Source organism: Marmota monax, unplaced genomic scaffold, assembly GCF_021218885.2.
Source record: "Marmota monax isolate L192 unplaced genomic scaffold, Marmota_monax_Labrador192_F-V1.1 WCK01_AAM20220418_F8-fsc00153, whole genome shotgun sequence".
Taxonomy (NCBI): domain Eukaryota; kingdom Metazoa; phylum Chordata; class Mammalia; order Rodentia; family Sciuridae; genus Marmota; species Marmota monax.
The window spans coordinates 2170830-2198433 of record NW_026692146.1 but is presented as its reverse complement, the minus strand read 5'-3'; the positions used below and the strand labels follow the sequence as shown (position 1 = coordinate 2198433).

General features: G+C 35.4%; 1 protein-coding gene across 1 annotated transcript in view; it reads right to left on the bottom strand.

Moving 5' to 3' along the window:
* Dnah14 (dynein axonemal heavy chain 14) overlaps positions 1-27604 on the bottom strand; it is a 376944-nt gene that overhangs the window by 255164 nt on the left and 94176 nt on the right. Inside the window, exons 11-19 of the mRNA XM_046419847.2 lie at positions 26189-26315; positions 25634-25939; positions 25576-25598; positions 24670-24767; positions 20504-20640; positions 19346-19690; positions 5610-5955; positions 4769-5134; positions 1529-1719 (exon numbers count right to left, since the gene is read on the bottom strand). Of these exons, the coding sequence (XP_046275803.1) occupies positions 1529-1719; positions 4769-5134; positions 5610-5955; positions 19346-19690; positions 20504-20640; positions 24670-24767; positions 25576-25598; positions 25634-25939; positions 26189-26315 (1939 nt within the window). The remainder of the gene's footprint in view (positions 1-1528; positions 1720-4768; positions 5135-5609; positions 5956-19345; positions 19691-20503; positions 20641-24669; positions 24768-25575; positions 25599-25633; positions 25940-26188; positions 26316-27604) is intronic.

Sequence of the window (27604 nt, the reverse complement as noted above, 5' to 3'; positions counted from 1 at the left end):
CATCTATGCACCTATAGATATTTGATAAATTGTTCAATTTCCATAGGATGACCCAAACCATCCAGGAACTCTCAGAGATCAGTTGAGGTTGCCTGCTGATGGCCACTTCATTCCCTCTATTATTATAGTTCACTTTAAGAAGAAGAGTTCCTTTAGTGCCTGGCTACACAGTACTTTAGGGTTGAAAATATGTTCTTTTTTGTTAAGATGTCCTGTTCAACTAATTTGGACCCTCCCCAGACTGCAAGGGATATCCCTTTGAAGCTAACCATTCAAGTTAGAAAGGTGAGGATAGCTCACTGGAGCCCTCTGGGATATTATAGGCCACCAATCCCATGTAAGCCTCCTTCTGCTCCTATCTTTGTCTAGCCTAATTTTATTTTTGCTGCTTCTCTCAGTTTTATAAATTCTTACCCTCAACTTAACTTGCCCAGTTATAGTTCCATTAATCCAAGCCTTTGAAAGATGAAACTGTCAATGAAATTGTGCTTGATTTTCAGCATGGTGGCCTGAGGATTCCCCTGTTGGCATTGACCCTGAATGTTCTGCAATTATCTAGATATCTGACTGAATTTATCTTTGGCAAATAGATTGTTTAGGAGGCTAGAGCAATAAGAAAGTATGATAGATTCAGATAAGAAGCAGAGTAGAAGAGCAAGAGAAGATTTAATAATTACTTCATAATTTTTGGTGTAAGTAGTTGGAAGAATGGAGCTGCCATTAGCTGGGATGGGAATGCTGACCGAGGAAAAGTCGAATTGGGGAGATGGAGAATCAAAAGTAAAATTTACGAGAGGTTAATTTTGAGATATCTCTTAGAGAAGTCAATAGAAAATTGGATATACAAGTCTGGAATTCAGGAGAGAGGTTTAGATTAGGACTGGAAATATAAACTAATTTTAAAAGTCAAAGTTATCTTTAAAAATTCTTCTTTTTAAATTCCTTAAAATATTCCCCATGTTCTTCTGTGCAATAGAATTATAGACGCAATGCTGGTTTTGATTATAGTATGTATAATTTAAACATAAAAGAAGCATATTATAACTTAGTAAGGAAAATAGAAAACTTTTTACCTCCAAAAAAACTGGAAAAAAATCATAATTTTTATGGCAAATCAAGTTATTGCTAACTAGACATTTCAGATATAATATCAAATTGTTGGTAGCCATTCTAATACTCTTGATATACTTACATTTTATATAAAATCAGATGCAGTACTTTTCATTTTTCGGTCCCTATAAATGTATAAATTTCTGTTCTATAAGAAGTAGCATTGTTAAATTATTGAATTTGTCACATATGAGAACCAGTATTACTATTTTCTAATCGTCTAGATGACAACAGCATAAATGAGTAGCTTACCCACTACTTCCAATTTTACATAAGATCCTATCATATATTATCTACTATTTTCCCAGACATGTTATATACTTTTATCTTTTCTAATTCCAATCCCTTATAGATTTACTTGCCTACTTACAATTGGATGCTCTAGGATTTCATTCTATTGCTTTCCAACTATATTTACCTTGAGGCTTAGAAGATTCTCCACAGTACAGTTTTTATCTAGGTTAATTGACTTTCCAATAATCTCCTGGAGAGCCTCCCAGTGCCTCTGCTTGAGACAGGGGTTTCCCAATGCTGTGATGATTGGTAGATGTTGTTTAAAATCTGTCACTGATTGCTTAAGATGTGTTAACAAATCATTTTTAGGTAAACCTATCAATAACAATAAAAATCGGTAGGCTTCAATATGTTCATTTTTAACCAAATGAATTTAAAAAATAAAATTTTCCCTTTAAGATTTGCTAATGTTATGTAATACTACTCTATCAGTTTTGTGTCTGCATTATAATATAAGATAATGGCCTTTAACATTACCCTTCCATATGAATCAACTGTGGATTAAAATAAAGAGAAATGGTTGTCAAGAATAGTAACTAAAACCTAAGACTCTCAGAGCCAACTTACCTTGGAAATGTGATAAGAAGGATGCCCACTACCACAGGATTTCCCAAATTTTTACTGACAAGATAGATATACAGATGGAACAAAAATGGACATTCAGAAGTCTGTCACAGGTTTGGGGACTTTGAAAATTTTCTAAATAAAGAAAAAACGCTGAGGGGGAAAAAAAATCCACCATTTCTATTATTTCACAAAGAAAATATTTTAACACTGAAATGTAGGTGATGACTTGTTCATATGTCATCATTGGTTGGTCCTTGAAAACAACTGAGGTACAGAACTCAAAGCCTAAGCAGTTGAAGGTTCATCTCTTATAACCTTTTACCCAACATATAAGAGAAATGGGGAGGCAATAGAGAAACAGCCCAAGTTGGGGACCCTGAAAAACTAAAACTATACCAATAATCTTAAAAAACAAATTTGTACAGATGGAGCTTCTTCTATAAACCTACACTGAATAGTAAAATGTTTTACAAGACCTGGTTAAATAGGAGATCAAGAGAAGAATTTTATATTTGACAACTTTTGTATTTCTTCCTCTGAGAAGTGTCTGTTTAGTTCATGTTCAACATATCTAGCAATTAGAGAAATGCAAATTAAAACTACAATGAGATTCCACCTCACTCCAGTCAAAATGACAGTTATCAAGAATACAACTTAAAATAAATGTTGGTGAGGATGTGGAGGAAAAGGTACACTCATACAGGGCTGGTGATACTGCAAATTGATGCAACCACTATAGAAAGCAGTATGGAGATTCCTCAAAAAAATTGGGATGGAACCAGCATTTGACCCAGTTATCCTACTCCTTAGTATATATATCCAAAAGACTTAAAATCAGCATACAACAGTGACACAGTCACATCAATGTTTATAGAAGCTCAATTCACAATAGCTATGCTATGGAACCAACCTAAGTGCCCCTCAATGGATAAATGGATAAAGAAAATGTGATATACATGGGCTGGGGTTGTGGTTCAGCAGTAGAGCGCTCGCCTTGCATGTGTGAGACCCTGGGTTTGATCTTCACTTATTTATAAGTGAAATAAAAGTATTATATCCAACTATAACTAAAAATTAAATATTGAAAAAAGAAAATGTGAAATAGAAATACACACATCACATTATACACACACACACACAACACACACACACACAGCCATAAAGAAAAATGAAATTATGGCATTTTCCAGTAAATGGATAGATCTGGAGACTATCATGCTAAGTGAAATAAGCCAGTCCCCCAAATCCAAAGGTCAAATGTTTTTTGCTTATATGTAGAAGCTAAAACCACAATAAAGGGTGAGGGAAAAGAGAAGTTTGGTAGATTAGACAAATGGAATGAAGGGAAGGGAGGGGGATAGGAATAGAAAAGGCAGTAGAACTAGGTGTGGTGACACATGTCTGTAATCCTAGCAGCTTGGGAGGCTGAGACAGGAAGATAGTGAATGCAAAGCCAGCGTCAGCAACTTAGTGAGGTCTTAAGCAACTCAGCAAGACCTAATCTTTAAATAAAATATGAAAAGGGCTGGGCATGTGGTTCAGTGGGTAAGGACCCTGGGTTCAATCCCTGGTACCCAGAAAAAAAAAGACAGTAGAGTGAATAATTTTCCTGTGTACATATGTGAAAATACTAATTAGAATAAGGTATATTCTATGCTTGTATAATTATATCATAATTGATTTTACTGTCATGTATGACTAAATAAATAAAAATAAAAAGGAGAGAGAGAAAGAACAAGCAAACTTTAGATTTTGCCAGTTTCAACTTTGGCAAACAAGATTATATCTGTGAAACTATGGCTAGAGGAATGTGTTGTCTACTTGTTAATTCATATATTGTTCTCTGAGACATGTACATAGCAAAACATTGAGAATGCATACAATGAGTATTATTTTAAAGCAGTGAGACTGATGTGCAGCTAGTTTTTCTTTTTTCTAAAAAATTTGTGATAGCTTTATTTCTTCTATAGTTTAGGGATAAGCAAAATAAAATTTTGTATTGTTTGTTCAGGGGTTTTTTTGTTGGTTTTGCTGAGTGATAAGCTAGGAGTCTAACAAAAACAAAACAATCTCTTGGCTAGGTGAAACAAAACTTTCCTCCTGGAAAGGATATGATCTTATAGAATCCTCTCGGAAAAAGTCTCTCTCCATTGGCAAAATTTCAAATTTGATGATTAGCACCAGGGAAACCTCTCAGAATGACTTTTTTAGTTGTTTCCCACACTTCCCAAAAGATACCATAGGCATAGTATAGAATTTGGGTAAAGATTCTGAAGGTGGGCTTCTATCATTAAAATACCTCTGGACAAATACTCTAGCAAGAGTTAGAATCTGAGTCAAGTGTCTGGAGTTCTACCACAGAATTGACTTTTGTTTACTTTATTAAAAAATTCTTTAATGTTCTTATTGGTGCATTATAATTATACATAATGGTGGGGTTCATTGTTGCAAATTCATATATGTACACAATATAACAATGTATTTTTTGTCCAATATTATTCTCCAGTATTTTCCCCTTTTCTCTCTTCTTCTCTCCACCTAGCTCCTTTCCTCTACTCTACTGGTTCCCTGGATTTTCATGCAGTATCAACTTTTAAAGGAAACAAAATTTGTTATTACTTCTTCTTATTTTTATTGGCAAAGCTTTAATCTCTTGTTTCAGCAAATAATTCCTATCTAAACTACTATATTGTTCCTCTAGCCATAATGGTCAACCAAAGACAATGATTACATTGCCCAGAGGCCATATTTTATGTAATCCTAGGTGAGTGAGAAAATTTGAGAAACACATTTTTACCTTTTTCTAGTACAATGATTATATTCAGCAATTTTGTAACAATTCTCTGTACTAATTCTACATCAATACTTTGAAGAGAACACTTCTTCCATTCCCAAAAGTACTTTCCCCATTCGTCTTGTGCTTCCCATAACATTTTCCTCAAACTTAAGTCACATTCAATGTCAGAGATTTCTGAGAGCACAATATTTGTAATTTCTTCCATATTAAGAGAATGCATATGATATTGGTGATCATCAAAATGATCCTGATAGCTTGAGTAGGTTTTAATTTTGTTAACCAAACTTGCAGCTTCCTCTGAGAAAGTCCGAATCATTTCCATTGCTGTTTGCACTCCAGTACCAATAAAAAACAGAACAGGAGTTCCTATCTAAAAAACAACAATAGTCAGACATTCTCAGAAACCAAAACATTCAGAAATTACACATTTTGCTGACAATTACATTAGTATATAATCCAAGATCTAACATGATAAGTGAAGTTGGAACTATCATTACATTAGGCTCAGGCAAAGACCTAAAAAGGTTTCAGGGGGTTTAGCCTTTTTTTTTATGCTAAAGGTTCCTTTGGGACTCTTGAAGCCTCTGGTAAGTTAGCAGCTGTGCTGCTGATGGTTGCCTACATTCATTCATAGATGAAGAAAATGCTAAATTCCAGTTAGAGGTTACTGAAAATAGAGATATAATTTTATTTCCCATTGGAGTTCACATATTACTAACATACTGTGAATCCCAGGTTAAGAATACTGGATTAAAATTTTTTAGTTATGATACCACAGAAAGCAAATATCTATATGCATAGTAAGGGAAGATCAAGTTTTTGGTGAGAAAAAACAAAAAACTTACGTTGGCTTTTAAATTACTAACGTCCACTTGTAGACCAGCAATATTTGCTTCCAATTTTTCCCTGAATTTTGTTATGGCAGCCTCCCTGTTTGTTTTATTTAACTTTATAGTTGTTTTTAGTTGACGAAACTTGCCAAAAAGAATTTTATATATGGCAATTTGCTCTTCTGAAATATATAAATGGTAATGTCTCACAACAGAATACAACTGATTAATTGTGAAGTACTCATCTTCTAATTGAAAAATTTTGGATGAAATCGCTTCCAAAAATGTGAAGTGTTCCACAAATTCTTCTACTTCAGTGGGCTTGGATTCCAGCTGTCGAAGTGCGGATTCTATGATCTGAAGTCATCAACATGTTAATTATAATTATGCAATAATTTTTCACCAATTTTGAAGACTAACTACTCTTTTCTATTTCTCTGACTTCTATTTCAGAAAACAATGAAAACAATTAAATAACACATAATTCTAAGTGTTATTTAAATCTTAGGGCATTAACATGTTAAGTCCTTCTATTGTTGAAAGAAGGCATTTGAACATATGTAAAAAGAAGGCATTCTCACATGAAAATAAATGCTACTCACACATAATGAAAGAACTACTGTGAATAACTGTTTTCAAGAAATAAAAGCAATGTAAATAGTAAAGAGTATTGAACATTTGTGTTCTAGATTCTTTAGGTACCTGATTTATTAAGATAGTGTGTTTGCTAATTAATTAGTCTTATTTTCTCTAGTTTATACTGGAAACAAATGAGTCTCAATGGGAATAATTAGACTAAGGTTAGAAATATGGCAAGTTACAGAACTATGATTTAAATCCCAATCTAATTCCCTATTGTATTATTTCTATCATAATTATATCCATTATATGTATCAGATCTACACTCTTTTCAGAAATATTTCATTCCATGCGATTTTTGAAGTAATTATATCTCTGTTCTCAGATTATCATTTTTTCATTGTTTTGAGGACTCTTGATGAATACTTATGTATGATTTGACATAATTTTGGAATCAAAGTCAGTTCAGTTTTCATTCTTCACAGGCTTGTATTGCTTTTATGTGACTATTCTATTTCATCATAAAAATTGCATGTAAAACTTGCCATATAAGAAAGTTCATAAATTAGAAAGTTATCTATTATTTCATCACACAATGATAACCATTGTTAATACCCATTGGAGTTTTGCTATGTGTGTGTCTCTTTTATCATAGAGTTTATATAAATAGGCTTTATATTCAGAGAGATGTGCTTGATTCTCAGCCTTAGTATTTACTAACAGTATGAATCTAAGCAAAATAGTTTTACTTTAGGAATGTTGGTGTCCTCATTTGTAATCCTGAGTATCAAATAAGATAATTTAATAATGGGCTTATAATAGTGTCTGGAACATAGGAAGTACATCAATAATGACTGGTAAAAGAAAATCGTGGATACGTTTTCCTTATAAATGCAAAAATATTACAAAATAACATTTATTTGTATGCACACACTTGCAAGCGAAATCCTCAATTTGGATGTGAAACTAATCTTAGAAAGCCAATTAATATGATTCCTCACATTAAAAGATTAAAAGCTGAGAGTTTGTGGTGCATGGCTCTAACCCCTTTGATTTGGGAGGCTGAGGCAGGAGAATTGCAAGTTTGAGGCCAGCCTTAGCAACTTAGCGAGACACTGTCTCAAAATTAAAATAAATAAATTTTGAAAAAGAAATTATTAAAGGAGAACATCTACAAAATTATCTCTCAGATGCAGTTAATAAACACCTGATCAAATTAATTTATGATAAAAACTCTTATTAAATGAAGAATAGAAGGAATAAAAGGAAGATACCAAAAACATCCAAAAATACACATGAGGGCATGCAGAAGCCAGAGAGAAGATGAATAAACAGAACTTTCAGAACTAGTTTAGGTGAGGAGAAGCTCAGAAGCAAATTTCTTGGACCAAAAAAATCATGCCTCTTCTAAATATAGAGATTTGATTCATACTGTCCCCATTTGCCAGAAACTATTTATGAGAATTTTGCTGATAATAACAGGGAGGAAGATGGAGAATAGGACTCTTTAGTGATCATAGCCTTGAAGAAAGGTCAGTCTGAACAAATATCCATATGTGAAAATATCTTCACAAGTGCTAAGGAAACAAGGTATGATATCAAGATACATAGGTGTAGACACATTAAAGAGGGTAGAGAGCATAGTCTTATATTATCTGCATATCATTTCCCCAACCCCAAGCAGCACAGCCCAGAGAGACCTATTGTCCACTTGAAGAAAATGGAGGGAAATGAATACAGGACTTTGCCTTGGATTCCAATACTGAGCCCATCATATTAAAATCCAACACCAGGCAGGCCCCCTATGTTAGTCTGCTTCATGTCACTGTGAACCAAATACATGACCTGAACAACCTAGAAGAGGAAAAGATTATTTGGGTTTCAGAGGTCTTTGTCTATGATAAGTCAAATACATTGCTTGGGGTCTCATCTGAGGCAGAAAATCATGATAGAAGGGCAATGTGTAGGAAAGCTCCTCACCTCATGGCAGACAGGAATCAGAGAGTGAGCAAGGCACCAGGACAAAATATAAACCCCAAAGGCATGCCTTCAGTGGCCTAGTTCCTCCAGCCACACCCCACTTCTCTACAGTTACCACTCTGTTAATCCATTTAAATTATTAATCTATTAATTGAATTAATTCACTGAACAGGTTATTGTTTTGAAACACTATTCCAAAGTCCCAAATAAAACTTCAGGTCTTTTTGAAGCAAAATACAAAGGATTTATTCTGGCTAGGGTCAAAAGCACAGAGAGCAGGCAGTTCTACAATCCTCAACCATGATTGGGGGTGGGAACCAGCTTATAAGGACTAAAACCACAAAGAAGGGGGGACAGAAGAGGCAATTATAATCACAAGATACATTTCATAAAGTGAAAAACTACATATTATCAGAAGCACATTTTTAGAAAAACAAGCTTGCATTAGTTCCATAGTTCAAGGATATAGTGGTCAGGGTGCAAGTGGGTGATGGTAGAGGTGTCAGCTTCTATGTGAGTGGGCTCATGTAGAAGGAGGACCAATTTCACATAGGGTGAGGTGTCTGAACAAAATGGAGTAAGTCTGGGCTAATTTTCAAGTCAGCCCATAACAATAGCTATCATAATCTAATCACTTCATATCCTGCATTAATACAGGAGCTTTTGGTGGGGGGATACTTCATATCCAAACCTCAATACCCCCAGATTCCTAAACTAACCAGGAACGGAACCTCTAGATCCACCTTGATGCCAGACCAGACCTCACAGTCCTAGATTTCAGGCTTATGGTGCAGACTTGATCTCTGGTCTCTACTACAGTACCCTTTGGCCCCACACAGCCCTCAGTATCAGGCCTATACACAACAGTACCAGGTTTGCCTTGGTGTCAAATGGTCACAGGTTTTAAGTCAATCCTTGGAAGTAACAAGCTCCAGACCCACTCCAGGAGACCAAATCAACAAATTCCCTCAATTGGATTCAGGCTCTAAGTCCTTGCTGACTCAGGCACCAGTCAAGCCAGCCTTAGTGTGGCAGCAGCAAGCTTGCCCATGGATCATGCCAGAAAGCCTGTCCAGAATCTCTGAACTAGCTGACTGGTGAAGAATTGATCCAGACAAAGTCAGTTTGCAAAATCATGTCTTCAAAAGTGCAGATACCAATCCATTGCCAAAAGGATTAAGAAAAAAAGAAACATGATATCACCAAAAGGACAAAATAAAACAGCTTTGGCCTTAAGAAAATGGAGAGGAATAAACTGCCTGATTAAAAATTCTTCAAGATACATATTTTAAGAAAACTCAGTGAACTTCAAAAAAAATAAAGAAAGAAAGAAAAAAAGAAAAACAACAACAGAGAAACCTCTCAATGAAATGCAAACAACACCCAAAATAAATACAATAATTGATCAGAATGAGGGTTGGGACTGTAGCTCTGTGGTTGAGCTCTTGCCTCATACTGGTGAGGTACTGGGTTTGATCCTTAGCACCACATAAGAATAAATAAATAAACAAATAAAATAAATATATTAAAAAAAGAATTGCTAGAGCTGAAAATATAATTAAAACTAATAAAACAGAAGGACTGTGAACTCAAAGACAAGTTACTTGAAAATACAGTCATAAGACAAAGAGATTAAATAATAAAAATAAATGAAGGAGTACTGCAAGACTTATGGGATAATCAAAATAGCAACTTTGTGAGCCATAAAGGGACAAGAAAGAGAAAAATAAAAGGGTAGAAATCTTATTTAATGAATAGTATCCCCAAACTGGGACATGGAAAGAAAGAGAGAAAGGGGGAGGGAGGGAGAGAGGGGGAGTGAGGGAGGGAGAGAGAGAGAGAGAGAGAGAAAGAGAGAGAGAGACACCAGCACAGTAAGGTCAATGTCTCCAATCAGATTAAATTCAACAAGACAACCAATTCTGCAACCCTCAACCATGAAGATATATTATATTCAAACTGCCAAAAATCAAAGACAGCATCCTGAAAGCAGAATGAGAAAAGAAGCATTTAACATGCAAGGGAATTTCAATACGGCTAGCAAAGGATTTATTAGCAGAACTCTTACAGGACAGTAGAGTAGGATAGTATATTCTAATGCTGAAAGGAAAAACTGAACAAAGAATAGTGAATCCAGCACAGTTGTCCTACAGAAACAAAGGAAAGATAAGAGAATTAATCACATTCCTCTTTCCCTTCGCTCCGGGCAGAAAAGGTGAATGTGTAATCAGCAGTTGATTGTAAGTACCCTAGGCAAAGAAAGCTCAGTGCGCCCCGCCTTTTTTTTTTTTTTTGAATATTTTTTATACAGGGAGAGTTTGTGGATTGGGATCGTTGTCTGGGCTGCGGTTTCTGTGCCGAAAATCCACTCCGCGGGAGCCGCCATTTGCTTTCTGCCAGCTGTCTTGATGGCTATGGCTACATTGTCCGGCAGCCGCACCTAGAGGTTGGAGCTGGGCTGCGTGCCGAGCCCTGTCCTCCAAAGGCTGGACCGCAGCCTTGAGCGCCTGGGTCACCTGTTCGCCGCTGCACCCTCGGGCAGAGCCTGCTCTGGGGTCGTTCTGCATGCCCCTGTGAGGGGACCCGTGCTTCAGAGGAGGGAGCCGGAGAGCCGCGGCGGCAGCCGCTTGGGCCCTGGGGGCTGGGCACCGGTTGGCGGCGCAGCTACGGTCTCGGACTAGCGCGGCGCCCCTGAGCGTGGCCCCGGGGAAGAGGCGGGAGGGTTTAATTTCTAGAAATCTGGACTGGAAACAGAAGCAGCAGTTTGTATAATCCCAAGAACTTGCTTATGCCAGGAAGCTGTAAGGGCAACATGAATATCATTGAGGAGATCTAACATGGCAGCGGGCGGGGAGAGATCAAGTCTCTGACCTCTTCAACTGCGTGGGCATAGGGAGCTGTAAACTGTATAAATGCTGTTTGCTCAGGATCACTAGGCAATGCTGAGCTGACGTGGATCTGGGGTGTACAGTCTGGGCCCCTCAGAACACACACACCGAGCCCGGATCGGCTGCATCCAAGCTCTGGTTCGCCTGCTTCTCGTGACTCAGCACTAACAATCCCGCTGAAATAACTGGTTGGCCCTTAGGAACTTTCAGAGGTAAAAACCAACTGAGCCTTCATAGGCAGTGGCCACAGGATTGAAACGGGGATTGGGAGAGACAGTCAGGTCCCACCCGTTGCACTGGTCACCCGGCAAAGGGAACGAATGGTCACCATTTACATGTGATACCACCTTGGCAGAGAACTGACATCACAGGCGGAGGAGATAACTGCATTGAAACCAGCGCAACAGGGCTCCCAGGAGCAGCAGACATGGCGAGTAGCCAGTATTGTGGTGAGCGCGGCCTGGCTTGAGGAAACACAAGAGAAGGCCCTAGGCACTCAGGATTGGAGACCCGCCCAGTCTGTGAGGAAGAGCTGCTACACAGTGATTGGTTCCCACTTAGTGAGAGGAGAAGCTTGACCCAGTGGGCACAGCTCCACCTACTGGAAGAGAAATTAATCGAACTCTATGACTGCATTTATTATTATTATTATTATTATCATTTTTTTCTTTTTCTTTTTTTTTCTTTCATTTTCAATTTTTTATTGTTGTTGTTCTTTAACTTTTTTTAATGTTTCTAATTTTTTTAAAATTTTTATTATTATTATAATTTTTTAATTTTAATTTTCATTATTTTTATTATCATTATTATTTTTGTAAAAAACATTTTTTTCTTTTCTTTCTTTCTTTATTTTCTAACTTTTTTGTGTGTTTTGTTTTTGTTTCTTTTGTCTTTTCATTTCTTTTCAATTTTCTTATTCCCCCTTCCTTGAATTCTACCTGCCTACTCTCATTCTCTTTAGTGACTTCTTCCCTTCCCTTCTAATATCTTTCCTCCCAAGCATCAAATAAATTTATAAGAGTAAACAGTAACTCAGCAGTCAAACAGAACAAGAAGTAACATGAGCAGCATAAAAAAGCAAGGAAGAAAAGGGGTACAAACAATGAAGGACAGCCTAAATATTCAGGAGGACCTAGAGTCAGCAGAAAAATGGTCATATAAAGAACTCAAGGAACACCTTAGACACATGGAATGGAACCTTAAAGAGGATACGAGACAGCAAATCCAAACAGTGAAAGAACACTTTGAAAATGAATTACATAAACAGATAAAAGAAGAAGTTAAGCATCTTTATCAGGAGATAGAGATTATAAAAAAAAATCAAACAATAATTCTAGAAATGAAGGAAACGATAAACCAAATTAAAAACTCAATTGAGAGTATCACTAACAGAGTGGAGCAAGTAGAAACCAGAACGTCAGATAATGAAGACAAAATATATCATCTTGAAAAGAGCCTAGCCAACTCAGAAAGGCTGGTTAAAAATCACGAGAGAAACATCCAAGAGATATGGGATAACATAAAAAAAACCAAACCTATGAGTCATTGGGATAGAAGAAGGTACAGAGATTCAAACCAAGGGAATGAGTAGCCTGCTGAATGAAATAATTACAGAAAACTTTCCAGAAATAAAAAAGGGAATGGATATACAAATTGTAGATGCACACAGGACACCGAGCACACAAAATCACAGTAGACCAACGCCAAGACACATTGTTATGAAGATATCCAATATACAGAACAAAGAGAAAATATTAAAAGCTACAAGAGAAAGGAGGCAGATTACATTCAGGGGTAAACCAATAAGGTTAACAATGGATTTTTCATCACAGATGCTGAAAGCGAGAAGATCCTGGAACAACGTATTTCAAACACTGAAAGACAATGGATGCCAACCAAGAATTCTGTATCCAGCAAAATTAAGCTTCAGGTACGACAACGAAATAAAAATCTTTCATGATAAACAAAAGCTAAAAGAATTTGCAGCCAGAAAACCAGCATCTTGAGCAAAACACTACACGAGGAAGAAATGAAAAACAATAACCAAAACCATCAGTGGGAAGTGCCTCTATAAAAACAGAGGGCGGGGGGAAAGCTAACCATGGAGAAACAAACTAAATTAAATTAAAAAAAAGAAGATAAATAATCAAACATGGCTGGAAGTACAAACCATATATCAATAGTAACTCTAAACGTTAATGGCTTAAACTCTCCAATAAAGCGACATAGGCTGGTAACATGGATTAAAAAAACAAATCCAACAATATGCTGCCTCCAGGAGACACATCTGATTGGAAAAGACATACACAGGCTGAAGGTGAAAGGTTGGGAAAAAATATACCACGCACACGGTCCTCGTAAGCAAGCAGGGGTGGCCATCCTCATATCGAATAAAATCGACTTCAAGACTAAGTTAATCAAAAGGGATAAGGAAGGACATTATATACTGTTAAAAGGAACCATTCACCAACAAGACATAACAATTATCAATATTTATGCACCAAATAATGGTGCTGCGACGTTCATAAAACAAATTCTCCTCAAGTTCAAGAATCAAATAGACCACAACACAATAATTATGGGTGACTACAACACACCTCTCTCACCATTGGACAGATCCTCCAAACAAAAGCTGAATAAAGAAACTACAGAACTCAATATCACAATCAACAACCTAGACTTAACTGACATATATAGAATATATCAACCATCATCAAGTGGATATACTTTTTTCTCAGCAGCACATGGATCTTTCTCAAAAATAGACCATATATTATGCCATAGGGCAATCCTCAGTAAATATACAGGGGTGGAGATAATCCCATACATTTTATCTGATCATAATGTAATGAAACTGGAAATCAATGATAAAAGAAGGAAGGGAAAATCCTACATCACATGGAAAATGAACAATATGTTACTGAATGATCAATGGGTTACAGAAGACATAAAGGAGGAAATCAAAAAATTCTTAGAGATAAATGAAAATACAGACACAACATATCGGAATCTATGGGACACAATGAAAGCAGTTTTAAGAGGGAAATTCATCGCCTGGAGGTCATTCCTCAAAAAAAGGAAAAACCAACAAATAAATGATCTCACACTTCATCTCAAAGCCCTAGAAAAGGAAGATCAAAACAACAGCAAATATAGCAGAAGGCAAGAAATAATTAAAATCAGAGCAGAAATCAAAGAAATTGAAACAAAAGAAACCATTGAAAAAATTAACAAAACTAAAAGTTTGTTCTTTGAAAAAATAAATAAGATCGACAGACCCTTAGCCATGCTAACGAAGAGAAGAAGAGAGAGAACTCAAATTACTAACATACGGGATGAAAAAGGCAATATCACAACAGACACTACAGAAATACAGAAGACAATTAGAAATTATTTTGAAAACCTATATTCCAATAAAATAGAAGATAGTGAAGACATTGATAAATTTCTTAAGTCATATGATTTGCCCAGACTGAGTCAGGAGGATACTCACAACTTAAACAGACCAATAACAATAGATGAAATAGAAGAAGCAATCAAAAGACTTCCAACCAAGAAAAGCCCAGGACCGGATGGGTATACAGCGGAGTTTTACAAAACTTTAAGGAAGAATTAATACCAATACTTTTCAAGCTATTTCAGGAAATAGAAAAAGAGGGAGCTCTGCCAAATTCATTCTATGAGGACAACATCACCCTGATTCCAAAACCAGACAAAGACACCTCAAAGAAAGAAAACTACAGACCAATATCTCTGATGAATCTAGATGCAAAAATCCTCAATAAAATTCTGGTGAATCGGATACAAAGGCACATCAAAAAAATTGTGCACCATGATCAAGTAGGATTCATCCCTGGGATGCAAGGATGGTTCAATATACGGAAATCAATAAATGTTATTCACCACATCAATAGACTTAAAGATAAGAACCATATTATCATTTCAATAGACGCAGAAAAAGCATTCAACAAAGTACAGCATCCCTTTATGTTCAAAACATTAGAAAAACTAGGAATAACAGGAACTTACCTCGACATTGTAAAAGCTATCTATGCTAAGCCTCAGGCTAGCATCATTCTCAATGGAGAAAAATTGAAGGCATTCCCCCTAAAATCTGGAACAAGACAGGGATGCCCTCTATCACCACTTCTATTCAATATAGTTCTTGAAACACTGGCCAGAGCAATTAGACAGACGAAAGAAATTAAAGGCATAACAATAGGAAAGGAAGAACTTAAATTATCACTATTTGCAGGTGACATGATTCTATACCTAGAAGACCCAAAAGGGTCTACAAAAAAACTACTAGAACTAATAAATGAATTCAGCAAAGTGGCAGGATATAAAATCAACACGCATAAATCAAAGGCATTTCTGTATATCAGCGACAAAACTTCTGAAACGGAAATGAGGAAAAACACTCCATTCACAATATCCTCAAAAAAATAAAATAAAATAAAATACTTGGGAATCAACCTAACAAAAGAGGTGAAGGACTTATACAATGAAAACTACAAAACCCTAAAAAGAGAAGTAGAAGAAGATCTTAGAAGATGGAAATATATACCCTGTTCATGGATAGGCAGAACTAACATCATCAAAATGGCAATATTACCAAAAGTTCTCTATAGGTTTAATGCAATGCCAATCAAAATCCCAATGGCATTTCTTGTAGAAATAGATAAAGCAATCATGAAATTCATATGGAAAAATAAAAGACCCAGAATAGCAAAAGCAATTCTAAGCAGGAAGTGTGAATCAGGTGGTATAGCGATACCGGATTTAAAACTATATTACAGAGCAATAGTAACAAAAACAGCATGGTACTGGTACCAAAACAGGCGGGTGGACCAATGGTACAGAATAGAGGACACAGAGACTAATCCACAAAGCTACAGCTATCTTATATTTGATAAAGGAGCTAAAAGCATGCAATGGAGGAAGGATAGCATCTTCAACAAATGGTGTTGGGAAAACTGGAAATCCATATGCAACAAAATGAAACTGAATCCCCTTCTCTCGCCATGCACAAAAGTTAACTCAAAGTGGATCAAGGAGCTAGATATCAAATCAGAGACTCTGCGTCTGATAGAAGAAAAAGTTGGCTCCGATCTACATTTTGTGGGGTCGGGCTCCAAATTCCTTAATAGGACACCCATAGCACAAAAGTTAATAACAAGAATCAACAAATGGGACTTACTTAAACTGAAAAGTTTTTTCTCAGCAAGAGAAACAATAAGAGAGGTAAATAGGGAGCCTACATCATGGGAACAAATTTTTATTCCTCACACTTCAGATAGAGCCCTAATATCCAGAGTATACAAAGAACTCAAAAAATTAAACAGTAAGAAAACAAATAACCCAATCAACAAATGGGCCAAAGACCTGAACAGACACTTCTCAGAGGAGGACGTACAATCAATCAACAAGTACATGAAAAAATGCTCACTATCACTAGCAGTCAGAGAAATGCAAATCAAAACCACCCTAAGATACCATCTCACTCCAGTAAGATTGGCAGCCATTATGAAGTCAAACAACAACAAGTGCTGGAGAGGATGTGGGGAAAAGGGTACTCTTGTACATTGCTGGTGGGACTGCAAACTGGTGCGGCCAATTTGGAAAGCAGTATGGAGATTCCTGGGAAAGCTGGGAATGGAACCACCATTTGAGCCAGCTATTGCCCTTCTTGGACTATTCCCTGAAGACCTTAAAAGAGCGTACTACAGGGATACTGCTAAATCGATGTTCATAGCAGCACAATTCACAATCGCTAGACTGTGGAACCAACCCAGATGCCCTTCAATAGATGAATGGATAAAAAAATGTGGCATTTATACACAATGGAGTATTATACAGCACTAAAAATGACAAAATCGTGGAATTTGCAGGGAAATGGATGGCACTAGAGCAGATTATGCTTAGTGAAGCTAGCCAATCCCTAAAAAACAAATACCAAATGTCTTCTTTGATATAATGAGAGCAACTAAGAACAAAGCAGGGAGGAAGAGCAGGAAGAAAAGATTAACATTAAACAGATACATGAGGTGGGAGGGAAAGGGAGAGAAAAGGGAAATTGCATGGTAATGGAGGGAGATCCTCATTGTTATACAAAATTACATATAAGAGGTTGTGAGGGGAATGGGAAAATAAACAAGGAGAGAAATGAATTACAGTAGATGGGGTAGAGAGAGAAGATGGGAGGGGAGGGGAGGGGAGATAGTAGAGGATAGGAAAGGTAGCAGAATACAACAGTTACTAATAGGGCATTATGTAAAAATGTAGATGTGTAACCGACGTGATTCTGCAATCTGTATTTGGGGTAATATTGGGAGTTCAAAACCCACCTGAATCAAATGTATGAAATATGATATGTCAAGAGCTTTGTAATGTTTTGAACAACCAATAAAATAAATAAATAAATAAATAAATAAATAAATAAATAAATAAATAAATAAATTTGAGAGAACAAAATTCAGGAAAAACTACAGCAATTGAGAGCTATTTAAAAGAAGTTTGGAAACAGTCATGAAGAACAATCCATGGGATTGGACTGTTCAACAACACTCAAAATAGAGACTACATATTTCTCCACTTAACAGTAGAAACTTGTATAAATAACCTCTAACTCAACATGAAGTGGACATTTCTTAGAGGAAAATTTATATAGAGAAATACATTTTTAAAGAACAAGAATAACTAAAATCTGAAACAAGACAGGTATGCCCTTTCTCACCACTTCTATTCAGCAGAGTTCTTGAGACACAGAGAAATTAGATAGAGAAAAGAAATTAAAGGAATAAGTATAGGAAAAGAAAAAAAAAGAGAATTAATCACCACCAGACCTGTCTTACAAGAACTGCTAAAGGGAATTCATCAAAAAGGGGTGGGGACACCCCCCACCACACACACAGAGAAACTAAAGTATAGCAGTAGAGAAAATCACTTAACCCCAAAGGAAGACAGTAATAGAGCAAATGATCCACAGAACATCCTGAAAACAATTACAAAATGATAGTACTTAACCCTTATGTATCAAAAAAACAACAACAAACAAACAAACTAATTTTTGGTAAATATGTTGTAAGCCACAGTGTGAGGTGATTCTGGGAAACATCCTTAAGAGTAGAACAGGGAGATTCTGATTCTCTGCTGCCTTCTTCCATCCTGTTCCCTGGAATGAGAATATGAGGATCAGACAGACAACAGCCATCTTAGGGCTATGCATGTTGTATCACGCTCAAGGAAAGGCAGAGAGGTGAGCTAGAAACAGCCAATGTTCCTAATGACTTCACGAAGCCATTGTGCTATCCCTGGGATATCTTTCTCTGTATTATTTTTTCCTAAGAGAGAAATTGGTTTCTAACTTGTGTAAGCCACTGTCATCTTTTGTTTTGTTTTGTTTTCTGTCATATATAACTGAATCTAAATTAAATGAACGTATCCCTGCAATATTCTTCCCTTTCCTCCCAATGCCTTCAGATCACTCGTACTTCTTTGGATGTTAAGATTTTTTCAAGAAAGTTACCCACAACTCCACCTAGGCTATGTTAGATACTTCTGTCAGTATTTACTGCTTGATTAGACTCTATGAGTGCAAGAATGAATCTATCCCTCTCAGGAGTATATAGTAATGGTTTAATAAATATTTGTGGTCTGATTGAATAAATAAATAGTAGCTATTATCATAAATTCATATCTTTAAGCAGGTCTGAGGCACAACTGAGAGTGCTTGTGTAAACAATGGCTAGTATAACAGACTTGTCCTAGAAATTTACATGGGTGATAGGTAGGAATAACTAATGATGGAGAAGTTTATTTTGGGTTCTCCTAAGTTTTCATATTTTCTAAGCTCCAGAGGCTTCAAACCACCATGGTTTCTGAGGAGTTCTGCCATCCCATGAGTATTCCCCCTGAAAAAACAAAAACAAAAACAAAACAGTCCTAATACACAGTGAAATGTGGAATATGTGCATTTTATTCCAAGATACTTCATAATTTGATGAGATTTACATTCTAGTGGAGGAAAATACACAACTTAATGGCAGGTGGTAAAGTATTCTATAAAATAAAACAGGGGGAAAGGAGGTAGAAAATGATATGTAATGCAATTTTAGATGTGGTGATCAAAGTGTTTCAGGGAGTGATATTTAATCAAACATTTAAACAAATATAATACTATCACATCCGAATTTTCTGAGGATAATACTTAAGATGTTTATTTTCTGATTGTATATCCTAAAATTATAATCTATCAAATTGAAATATTCTTATACCAGAGGAATTTTCATAATACTTACTTTCCATAGCTTTGTACTTTTTTTCTCAATTACAGATCTCAAGAGGCCGTGGGTTATCTGTAGGATGTTTTCGATGTATGGTAAGCATTCTGATTGATAATCAAAACTTAAAACATTGAAAATACCAATTCGCTTCTCAATGGTCATAGTCAAAACACATCGAAAGTAGTTTCGAAATGTATGTAGAATAGTTTTAAACTGTGCTGAAGATAATTCTTTCAAAGATGATATTTTCATACTCATGACTTTGGCTTTCTCAACCATGGTACAATATTTTAGAAACTTGTAGCTGTAAACACTAACTAGGCCCATTGAATCACCAATAACAGTCAGGAGACTCACAATCTATAAATAAAAATATTAAAAAGCCAGAATTCTTATTGTAAGAGTGAAAAAAGTATGGCCTGATAAACTAATAGTTCTTATTAAAATAAAATAATAACCTTATGTGAATTAATTTTGTTCAGAACCTCTATTAAATATCAAAATATATTGGAAATAAAAGAAATATAAGAAATTCAGATGACTAATTCTTGACTTTTATGGAAAGGTTTATTTGGCTATTTAACTTTATAATTAATATGCTACTTTGAGCCACATACTAGAAAGATCAATCATTTATTTTCTTATTGCCCTGTTTTAGAGTACATGCTCTATACAAAGTCCCAGAAAAGCCAAGTCTTATATACTATGTGAACTCATCCAACTTCCAAGACATAGTTAATTTGGATATTGTGACCCAAGTTGAGCCAATTAGATTATCTATGAATCTGGGGAAAAATATCCACTTAGATAGTAACAAAGAGTTGGATAATGTGTCAATATTTGGCAAGATGATCTTATGCAGGAGCCATAAAAGAGAAATCCCATGGTGAATAAAATACACTGTGGTGAGCATGAATGAGAGATTAAGGGAAAGACAAATGAGAAGATAATATGGGAATAATTTTCCAATTGCCATAAACTGTGAAACTCTTAATTTTCAATAAATCCCTTACATCTGAGAATTTCAGGGGTTTCTACTCCCAAAACCAAACATTCCCTGAGATGACTAGTTCTTTTTTTTAAAATTCATTATATTTACATATAATATCAGGGTTCATTTTGACATAATACAAACATGGAATAAAATTTGCTCCAATTCAGTTCCCAACTTACTTTATTTTGATAGGCAGTATCCATTTCAAAAAGTAGCTGACAATCTGGCCATCTAGTTTTTTTGGATAAATCCATAATTGAAATCCAATCAATAAAGATAGACAGGCGGGGATCTTGGTAAAGAGGAGTAATTTTGGCTAAAATATATAATTTGAAATTTAATATTTTCAGAAGTCCAATTAAAAGCAGGACTTTTATTATTAATATTATTAATGATATCTAGAACTGCTAAAAACTGAGATTGATTTATTATGAGAGTTAGACAGTATACTAATTGATGGAATTTAAGGATAGATGTAAAAGTTTAGATTTAATATAATAGAAACAGAAGAATCATTCATAGATAATTGTGATGATACAGGAGGGCATAAATAGTTTCTATTAAAATAGAAACTAAGTTGTTCAGTTAACAAGCATTTGAAATATATCTGCTCTGTGGAAAATATTATACGATTAAGGGTACACAAAGATTAGAAGACACAAACTCTACCATCAAGGAGTTCATAATCTAGATGAGCTTCTAGATTTCCATAGGCAAAACAAAAACAAAACTAAAAAGCTTGACCTGCATTTTACACTTTACACAAAATATCAACTCAAGATGGATCCTACACCCAAATATAAATCACAAACCTATAAACCTTTGAGAAAATTAGTGTGACATTGAGTTTTGCCTAAGAGTTTTTAGATACAAAAACAAAAACATAATCCATACAATAAAAAAATGATGAGCTAGATATACATTATCAAAATTAAATAGTTTAGCTCTATGAAAGAGAATGAGATGATAAGGTACTGACTGGGAGAGAATGTTTACAAATCATAGATATGATAAAGCACTTGGCCCAGATTACATGCAAAGACCTCTCATAATCCAATAATAAGTAGACTATTACCCCAATTTAAAAAATTAGGCAAAAAACTAAGGAGAATTTGATGAAAGAAAATATACAGGTGGAGGATAAGAAAAGATGAATAATAATAAACAAGTGAAGTGAAAATTACTGCTATATCACTATACACATATAAGAATGGCTAAAATTAAAAATATCTGACAACATCAAATGCTGACAGGGATAAAAAGAAACTCATACATTGTTAGCAGAAATTTAAAATAATGGTACTACTTTTCAAAATTGTTTAGTTATTCTCAAAAAAAAAAAATTAAGCACACACTTTTGACCCAGAAATTCCACTCCTATTTACTCAAGAAAAAACTATGTTCATCAAAAGATCTATATGTGAATGTTTATGGTTTATTCATGACTACCCCAAATTGGAAATAACCTAGATGTGAATGGATCAATAATCTGGTAAATCCAGACAATAGAATATAATTTAGCATAAAAAGAGACTATGAATTTATATAAACAATGTGAATTATAGATGCGTTTTTCTCAATGAAAGAAGCCAGACCCAAAAGGCTACATATCCATTTATAGAACATTCTGGAATAAACAATAAGAACAGAAAACGGATCAGTGTTTGCCAGAAATAAGGGATGAGGGAAGGTTTGACTGTAAAGTGGCTATGTAAGAGAATTTGAAAATAACAGAATTGTTTTGTTTAGAACCGTGATGGTGAATATGCAACTGTAATTTGTCAAACCCCATAAAATTATACCCAAAAAGTGTATGCAAATTTTTTAAAAATCAGGATGTTGAGAGAGTTTGAGATGTAACACAGACTGTGACAAATTAATCTAACTATATTACAGTTGAACTACATAATTTCACTGGAGGGTGGGAAAGAAAGGATTTGACCTCAGTAACTCTGGAAAATACTTTCTAAACTGGAAACTGTAAGGTTAGATAAAAAGAGAAGAAGATGAACTGTTTGTAAACACTGTACTTTTCTCAGAGACATTAGAATACTAAGTCTGAAATCACTTTACAGGTGTAACAAAACTAATATGTTGATGGTTTTTTTTTTGTTGTTGTTGTTGTTTTGGTACCATGGATTGAAGCCAGGGGTGCTTGACCACCGAGCCCCAGCCCCAGCCATTTTTTTGTGTTTTATTTAGACAGGGTCTCCTGAGATGCTTAGGGCCTCACTAAATTGCTGAACCTGGGTTTGAACTCGTGATCTTCTCACTTTAGCCTCCCGAGTCACTGGGATTATAGGCATGCACCACCTTGCCTGGGTAATGTTGCTTATTTGAGCCAGATTTTCTATAGCCAGAGGGGAAAAGTTACATATAGGGAAAGGGAGTAAGCTAGAATAAGATGTTGGATTGGTGTCAGATATATCAGTATGAACTTTTATTAGATGTGGTGGGGGGAGAAAGAGTATTAATATAGTATACTCAAAAAACTTAATACCAAAAAACCAAATAACTCAATCAATAAATGGGCCAAGGAAATGAATGGACATGATGATATACAAATATGTGAAAAAATGTTCAACATCTCTAGCAATTAGAGAAATGCAAATCAAAACTTCTCTTAAGATTTCATCTCACTCCAGTCAGAATGGCATCTATTAAGAATACAACAATGATAAGTGTTGGCGAGGATATGGCTTTTTCCCCATACATTTCCCACACACATACATTGCTGGTAGGACTTCAAGTTGGGGCAACCAATTTGGAAAGCAGTATGGAGATTCCTTGGAAAACTCAGAATGGAACCTCCACTTGACCCAGCTATTCTACTCCTTAGTTTAAACCCAAAGGACTTAGAAACAACATATACAGTGATATAGCCACATCAATGTTTATAGCAGCACAGTTCACAATAGCTAAACTGTGGAACCAACTCAGATGCCCTTCAATAGATGGATAATTGACTAGGAGTTACAGTCAGCAGAAGGGAAAGTTAATTTAGTTGGTTTAAAGACTCTTGCAGCCACAGAGAATGTTAAATTGATTTCATTTTGCTATACGGAGAAACTGCACATATGATACAAGGGGACATGCTTTTGGAGGGTGTATTGTCCTTCACAAACTGTATCTGTGATTTTACAAAACTTGAAAATAACTGTCTTGAAATTTAATAGTCCTTTTCATATGCCAGTTCTTATCTCTAAGACATATGGGTAGTAAAAGAAATGCATATAAATAAAGATTTTACCAAATTAAAAAAGAAAGAAAAAGAAGGAACATGTGAGAAGTTTGAGGAAAAACTTAATTCTTTGGACTGAAAAGACTCACTAATTGGGAGAAAGATTAACCTCTAGCTTTATTATAAAAAAGTTGCTAACTTCAACTAATAAAATACTGGGCTAAAAAATCAAGTTTTCCCAGAGGAAGGTAAATCACAGTAACATAATACTGAAAGCTAGAAGACAGCAGAACAATCTACAGAATACTGAGGAGAATACTAGGGCAGGGACACATCTTAACAAGCAACTACAACTGTCTATAATATCTGTAAGTGTACAATATAGCATGAAGGTGACATCTCTGGATTTTATTCAGCAAGAAACTCCTATCAAGCTGATTCATAATAGACTGCAAGAATTATTAAAACTGTGTTATTTCTTGATTTGTATATTTTATCTTAATACAATGCAAACTTTAAGTATGAGATTTCAAGGGACATAATGATTGCATTTCATCCAGTTTTTGAGAAAGAAGAAATTTAATAGGTAGTGGTAGTTACAAAGCACAATGAAAAAGACTGATTTCTGGGTCTTGCAAAAAAAAAAAAAAGAAATCAAATAATGTAGGAGATACCAGCTTCCCCTTTAAAGAGGGCCTTTTTTTTTCTTCATCTGAACTCAGCAAACTGTGGTCACATGATGGGAAAACAAACATTACACTTAAGGAGCTGTTTTAAAATCCTTTTAAATTCTTTGTCAGGCTAGGAATTAAGTAGTTACCATGTAATTTCAAATTGTGTACACACAGCTAGAAAAGAATTATTAAAAAGTATCTTATATTATAACATAAAAAATACTTCTTATTTGTTATGTGTCATAAAATTTTATAATGCATAACTAAAAAATTTAAGCCTTGGGTTATTTTCCCAATCCTTATCTTTTATGCACTCTGTGGCTGTATGGATGATTCACACATGCTCAAATAATTCTAAATTCATATTGATCCCCAACATTGTGAATTTATGATCTTCTCATACTCTATCTGCTATGTCTCTGGGAAAGAGCATCAGATGCTTAAATTCAAGCCAATATTGCCAAAGAAGACTAAACTGTTAAATACTTACTTATATAGTTTTCCATAGTAGTCACCATATTTTGGATTTTTATTGAAAACTCTAATCTATTGGGATCTATAAGGAGATTTGTAGGGAATTCTGGAACTCTAAGAAAAAATAAAAGAATATTTCAGGAGAATATAGTAATTAACAAAATACAATTACTCATAATGTCAAAAAATGTCTGATACTTACTTATCATTCAAGTTTTTATTCTCCAAATCAATCGTAGTTTCTGTGTGATTTCAATTGAAAGAATGAGAGAATTTTTTAAAATTGATTGATATTTATAACAGTTAAATGACAACTTGATATGTGTCAGTGCTTTTCAAATAGCCTAAGAAAGAACTCTAGTGGTCATCTGAAAGGCAATATTCAAGTAGCACACTCCAGCCCAGATTCTGGAGTCCAAGAGTTTGAAACTTTAAAAACTTTCATTTTTTTAGCTGTTTTGGGGATGGAACCCAGGTCTTCATGCATGCTAGGCAAATGCTCAACCACTGAGTTACTTCTCCTTCCAGGTAGTGTCTATCCTGATGAAGAGAGTCCTTTAATCCCTTCAATGATAAACTGCTTGGCTTTTTTTTTCTCTTCTTCTTGTGGTATTGGAGATTCAATTCTGGGGTGAGGAGGATTCTACTACTGAATTATATCCTCAGCCCTTTATACTTTTGAGACATGTTCTCACAAAGTTGCCTAGGCTAGTCTTGAACTTGTGATCCTCTTGCTTCAGCCTTTTGAGTCAGTGAGGTTATAGGCATTTGCCACCATGCCCAAAATTGCTCATGTAATGAGATGAAAATGAATATGGTATTATTACTTACTTGCACCACAAATGATCTATACATTCACTGCTCATTTTTGGCACTGTTTATTTGTTTATCTTAAAATTTATAAAAATAATAATCTATAAACTGATAATTCATAAATAAATTTCTCTTACATATTATTTTCCAGCTATTAATGTATTTACCCTCATTGTTAATGTCTCATTTGTCTTACCTGAACTGTCTTCAAAGTTATAAGAAAATATTTGTGGTTCCTTGGCTTTTGGGAGCAGTTCTTCACTTAAGTCATTTTTGACATTATATTCATTTTCTGACATTTCATCTTCTTCACATGTCATACATTTTTCAGGGCCCTGGTCAGACTCAGGAAAGTTCTCTTGAGAATTTTCTGGAGAATAACTCTCAGAAGGAGTTCTCAAGTGTAGATTTACTTCAAATATTGGGGCATATATTTTTCTCAGATTCGTCTCCACTTTAATGCCATTCAAAACCTAATTTAACAGATATGTTACCATGCTGGTGACAATATATAACTAATAGGATGTTTAATCTAGGGTAATAAATTTTAAGTGGTAAGTTGTAACTAAACTTACACATTAAAATACTTTTTAATGGTATGAGGGGCATATGTATATGTTTGGTGTGTTGAATAAGGAAGTGTAAACAATAATCATAAATCACATTTTTACTTCCAAAACTTATAATTCAAAAATGTTTATATTTTTCAAACAGGATCTTACCTCATTAATATCAGTGTGTGTTTTTACTTCTGAGTTTTGAACAGAAAAACTATCCGAGTTTGAATTAACCAGTTCATCGCAATCATTTGTTATCTTTCCAACAGGAAAAAAGTTGTCCTTGAATGTTCTAGATTAATAAATGGGGAGAAAAAAGTAATCCTCTTAAAGTCATATATCTCATTAATATAAAACTATATAAAGAACTCCTATAACTCAACAACAAAAGACCAAAAAAAAAAAAGTTGAAAAATTGACAAAGGATTTGACTGGGTCCTTTTCCAAAGAAGATGTACACAAACAGCTTTCACTTAACCCAGACAGTGACAGAGCACCAATGACTTTGAGCAGAGGAAAGTGGATCAATGAGGACTGCATCACTTTGACCGCTGACATTGGGGGTTGGCATTGTGGGAAGCCTAGGGACTCTGCCCTTGATCATGGGGCCATACTGGAGAGAAGCTGCTGAATATTCAGAAACATAGAGATCCAGTTCTGGGATGGTGAACACTGAAGGCAGAAGGCTGCTAGGTGAGTTCCCTGAACACCCCAGGAAACCTAAAAAGAAGGCATCCATAAACATAGCCAGAGGGAGATCAGTTAAGGTGGAAAATTGCCTGATCTGAAGCAACAGACAGTAACTGCTCCCAGCCTTATACAGCTCCCAACCTGACCTCATGGTCACAACTGGTGAGTGAAAGAGCACTGTTAGGACACTGTCTGGACTTTGCATCATTCACAGTCAACAGAGGGAATTAATGCCTGCTGTTCACAACTTGGGGCAGTAGAAATTAGAACCCAGGTTAACCACATGAGTCCCTTTACTACAGTACTCCAGAAAATGGCATTGGCCAAGAGAATATGGAAAATTCACAACCAGAGATCCTGTGTTCATAGACAGCCAATGGGCTCTACACCAGAATGAAAATGATCCTGCAGAGGGGAGCAGGTACATGGCCATGGCAATCACAAGAACACTTAAGAGCCTGAATTCCTGTACTCAATAGAAACAGCCAACCACAACATAGCAACTTACAAGCAATCAGCTGCAGGCCCTGAGCTGATAAACCAGAATTGGCTGGTGGGAAATCCATAACAACTAGGGAACTGGTTCCTGTGCCCCAGCAATTCTGGAGGGATCCACAGACAAAGAATAATGAACATTGGCTAAATATCCAAACCCCAGTGAAATCTAAACCAAGATTCGATAAGAATTTTCTTCACTTTTGCATGGTTTACAATTATGAATAATTGTTATCCTAATAGCCAATATTGTACCTGCAATCCATTTGAATGTATTTCATCTAAAGGTTTAAAACATTAATTGGAATCAGTCTTTCTTTTTTTTTCCTAGCTCAAGTTTATACTTGCTTTTCATATGCCTTATTCATCCTCTTGCATTATCTGCTACTAACTTCA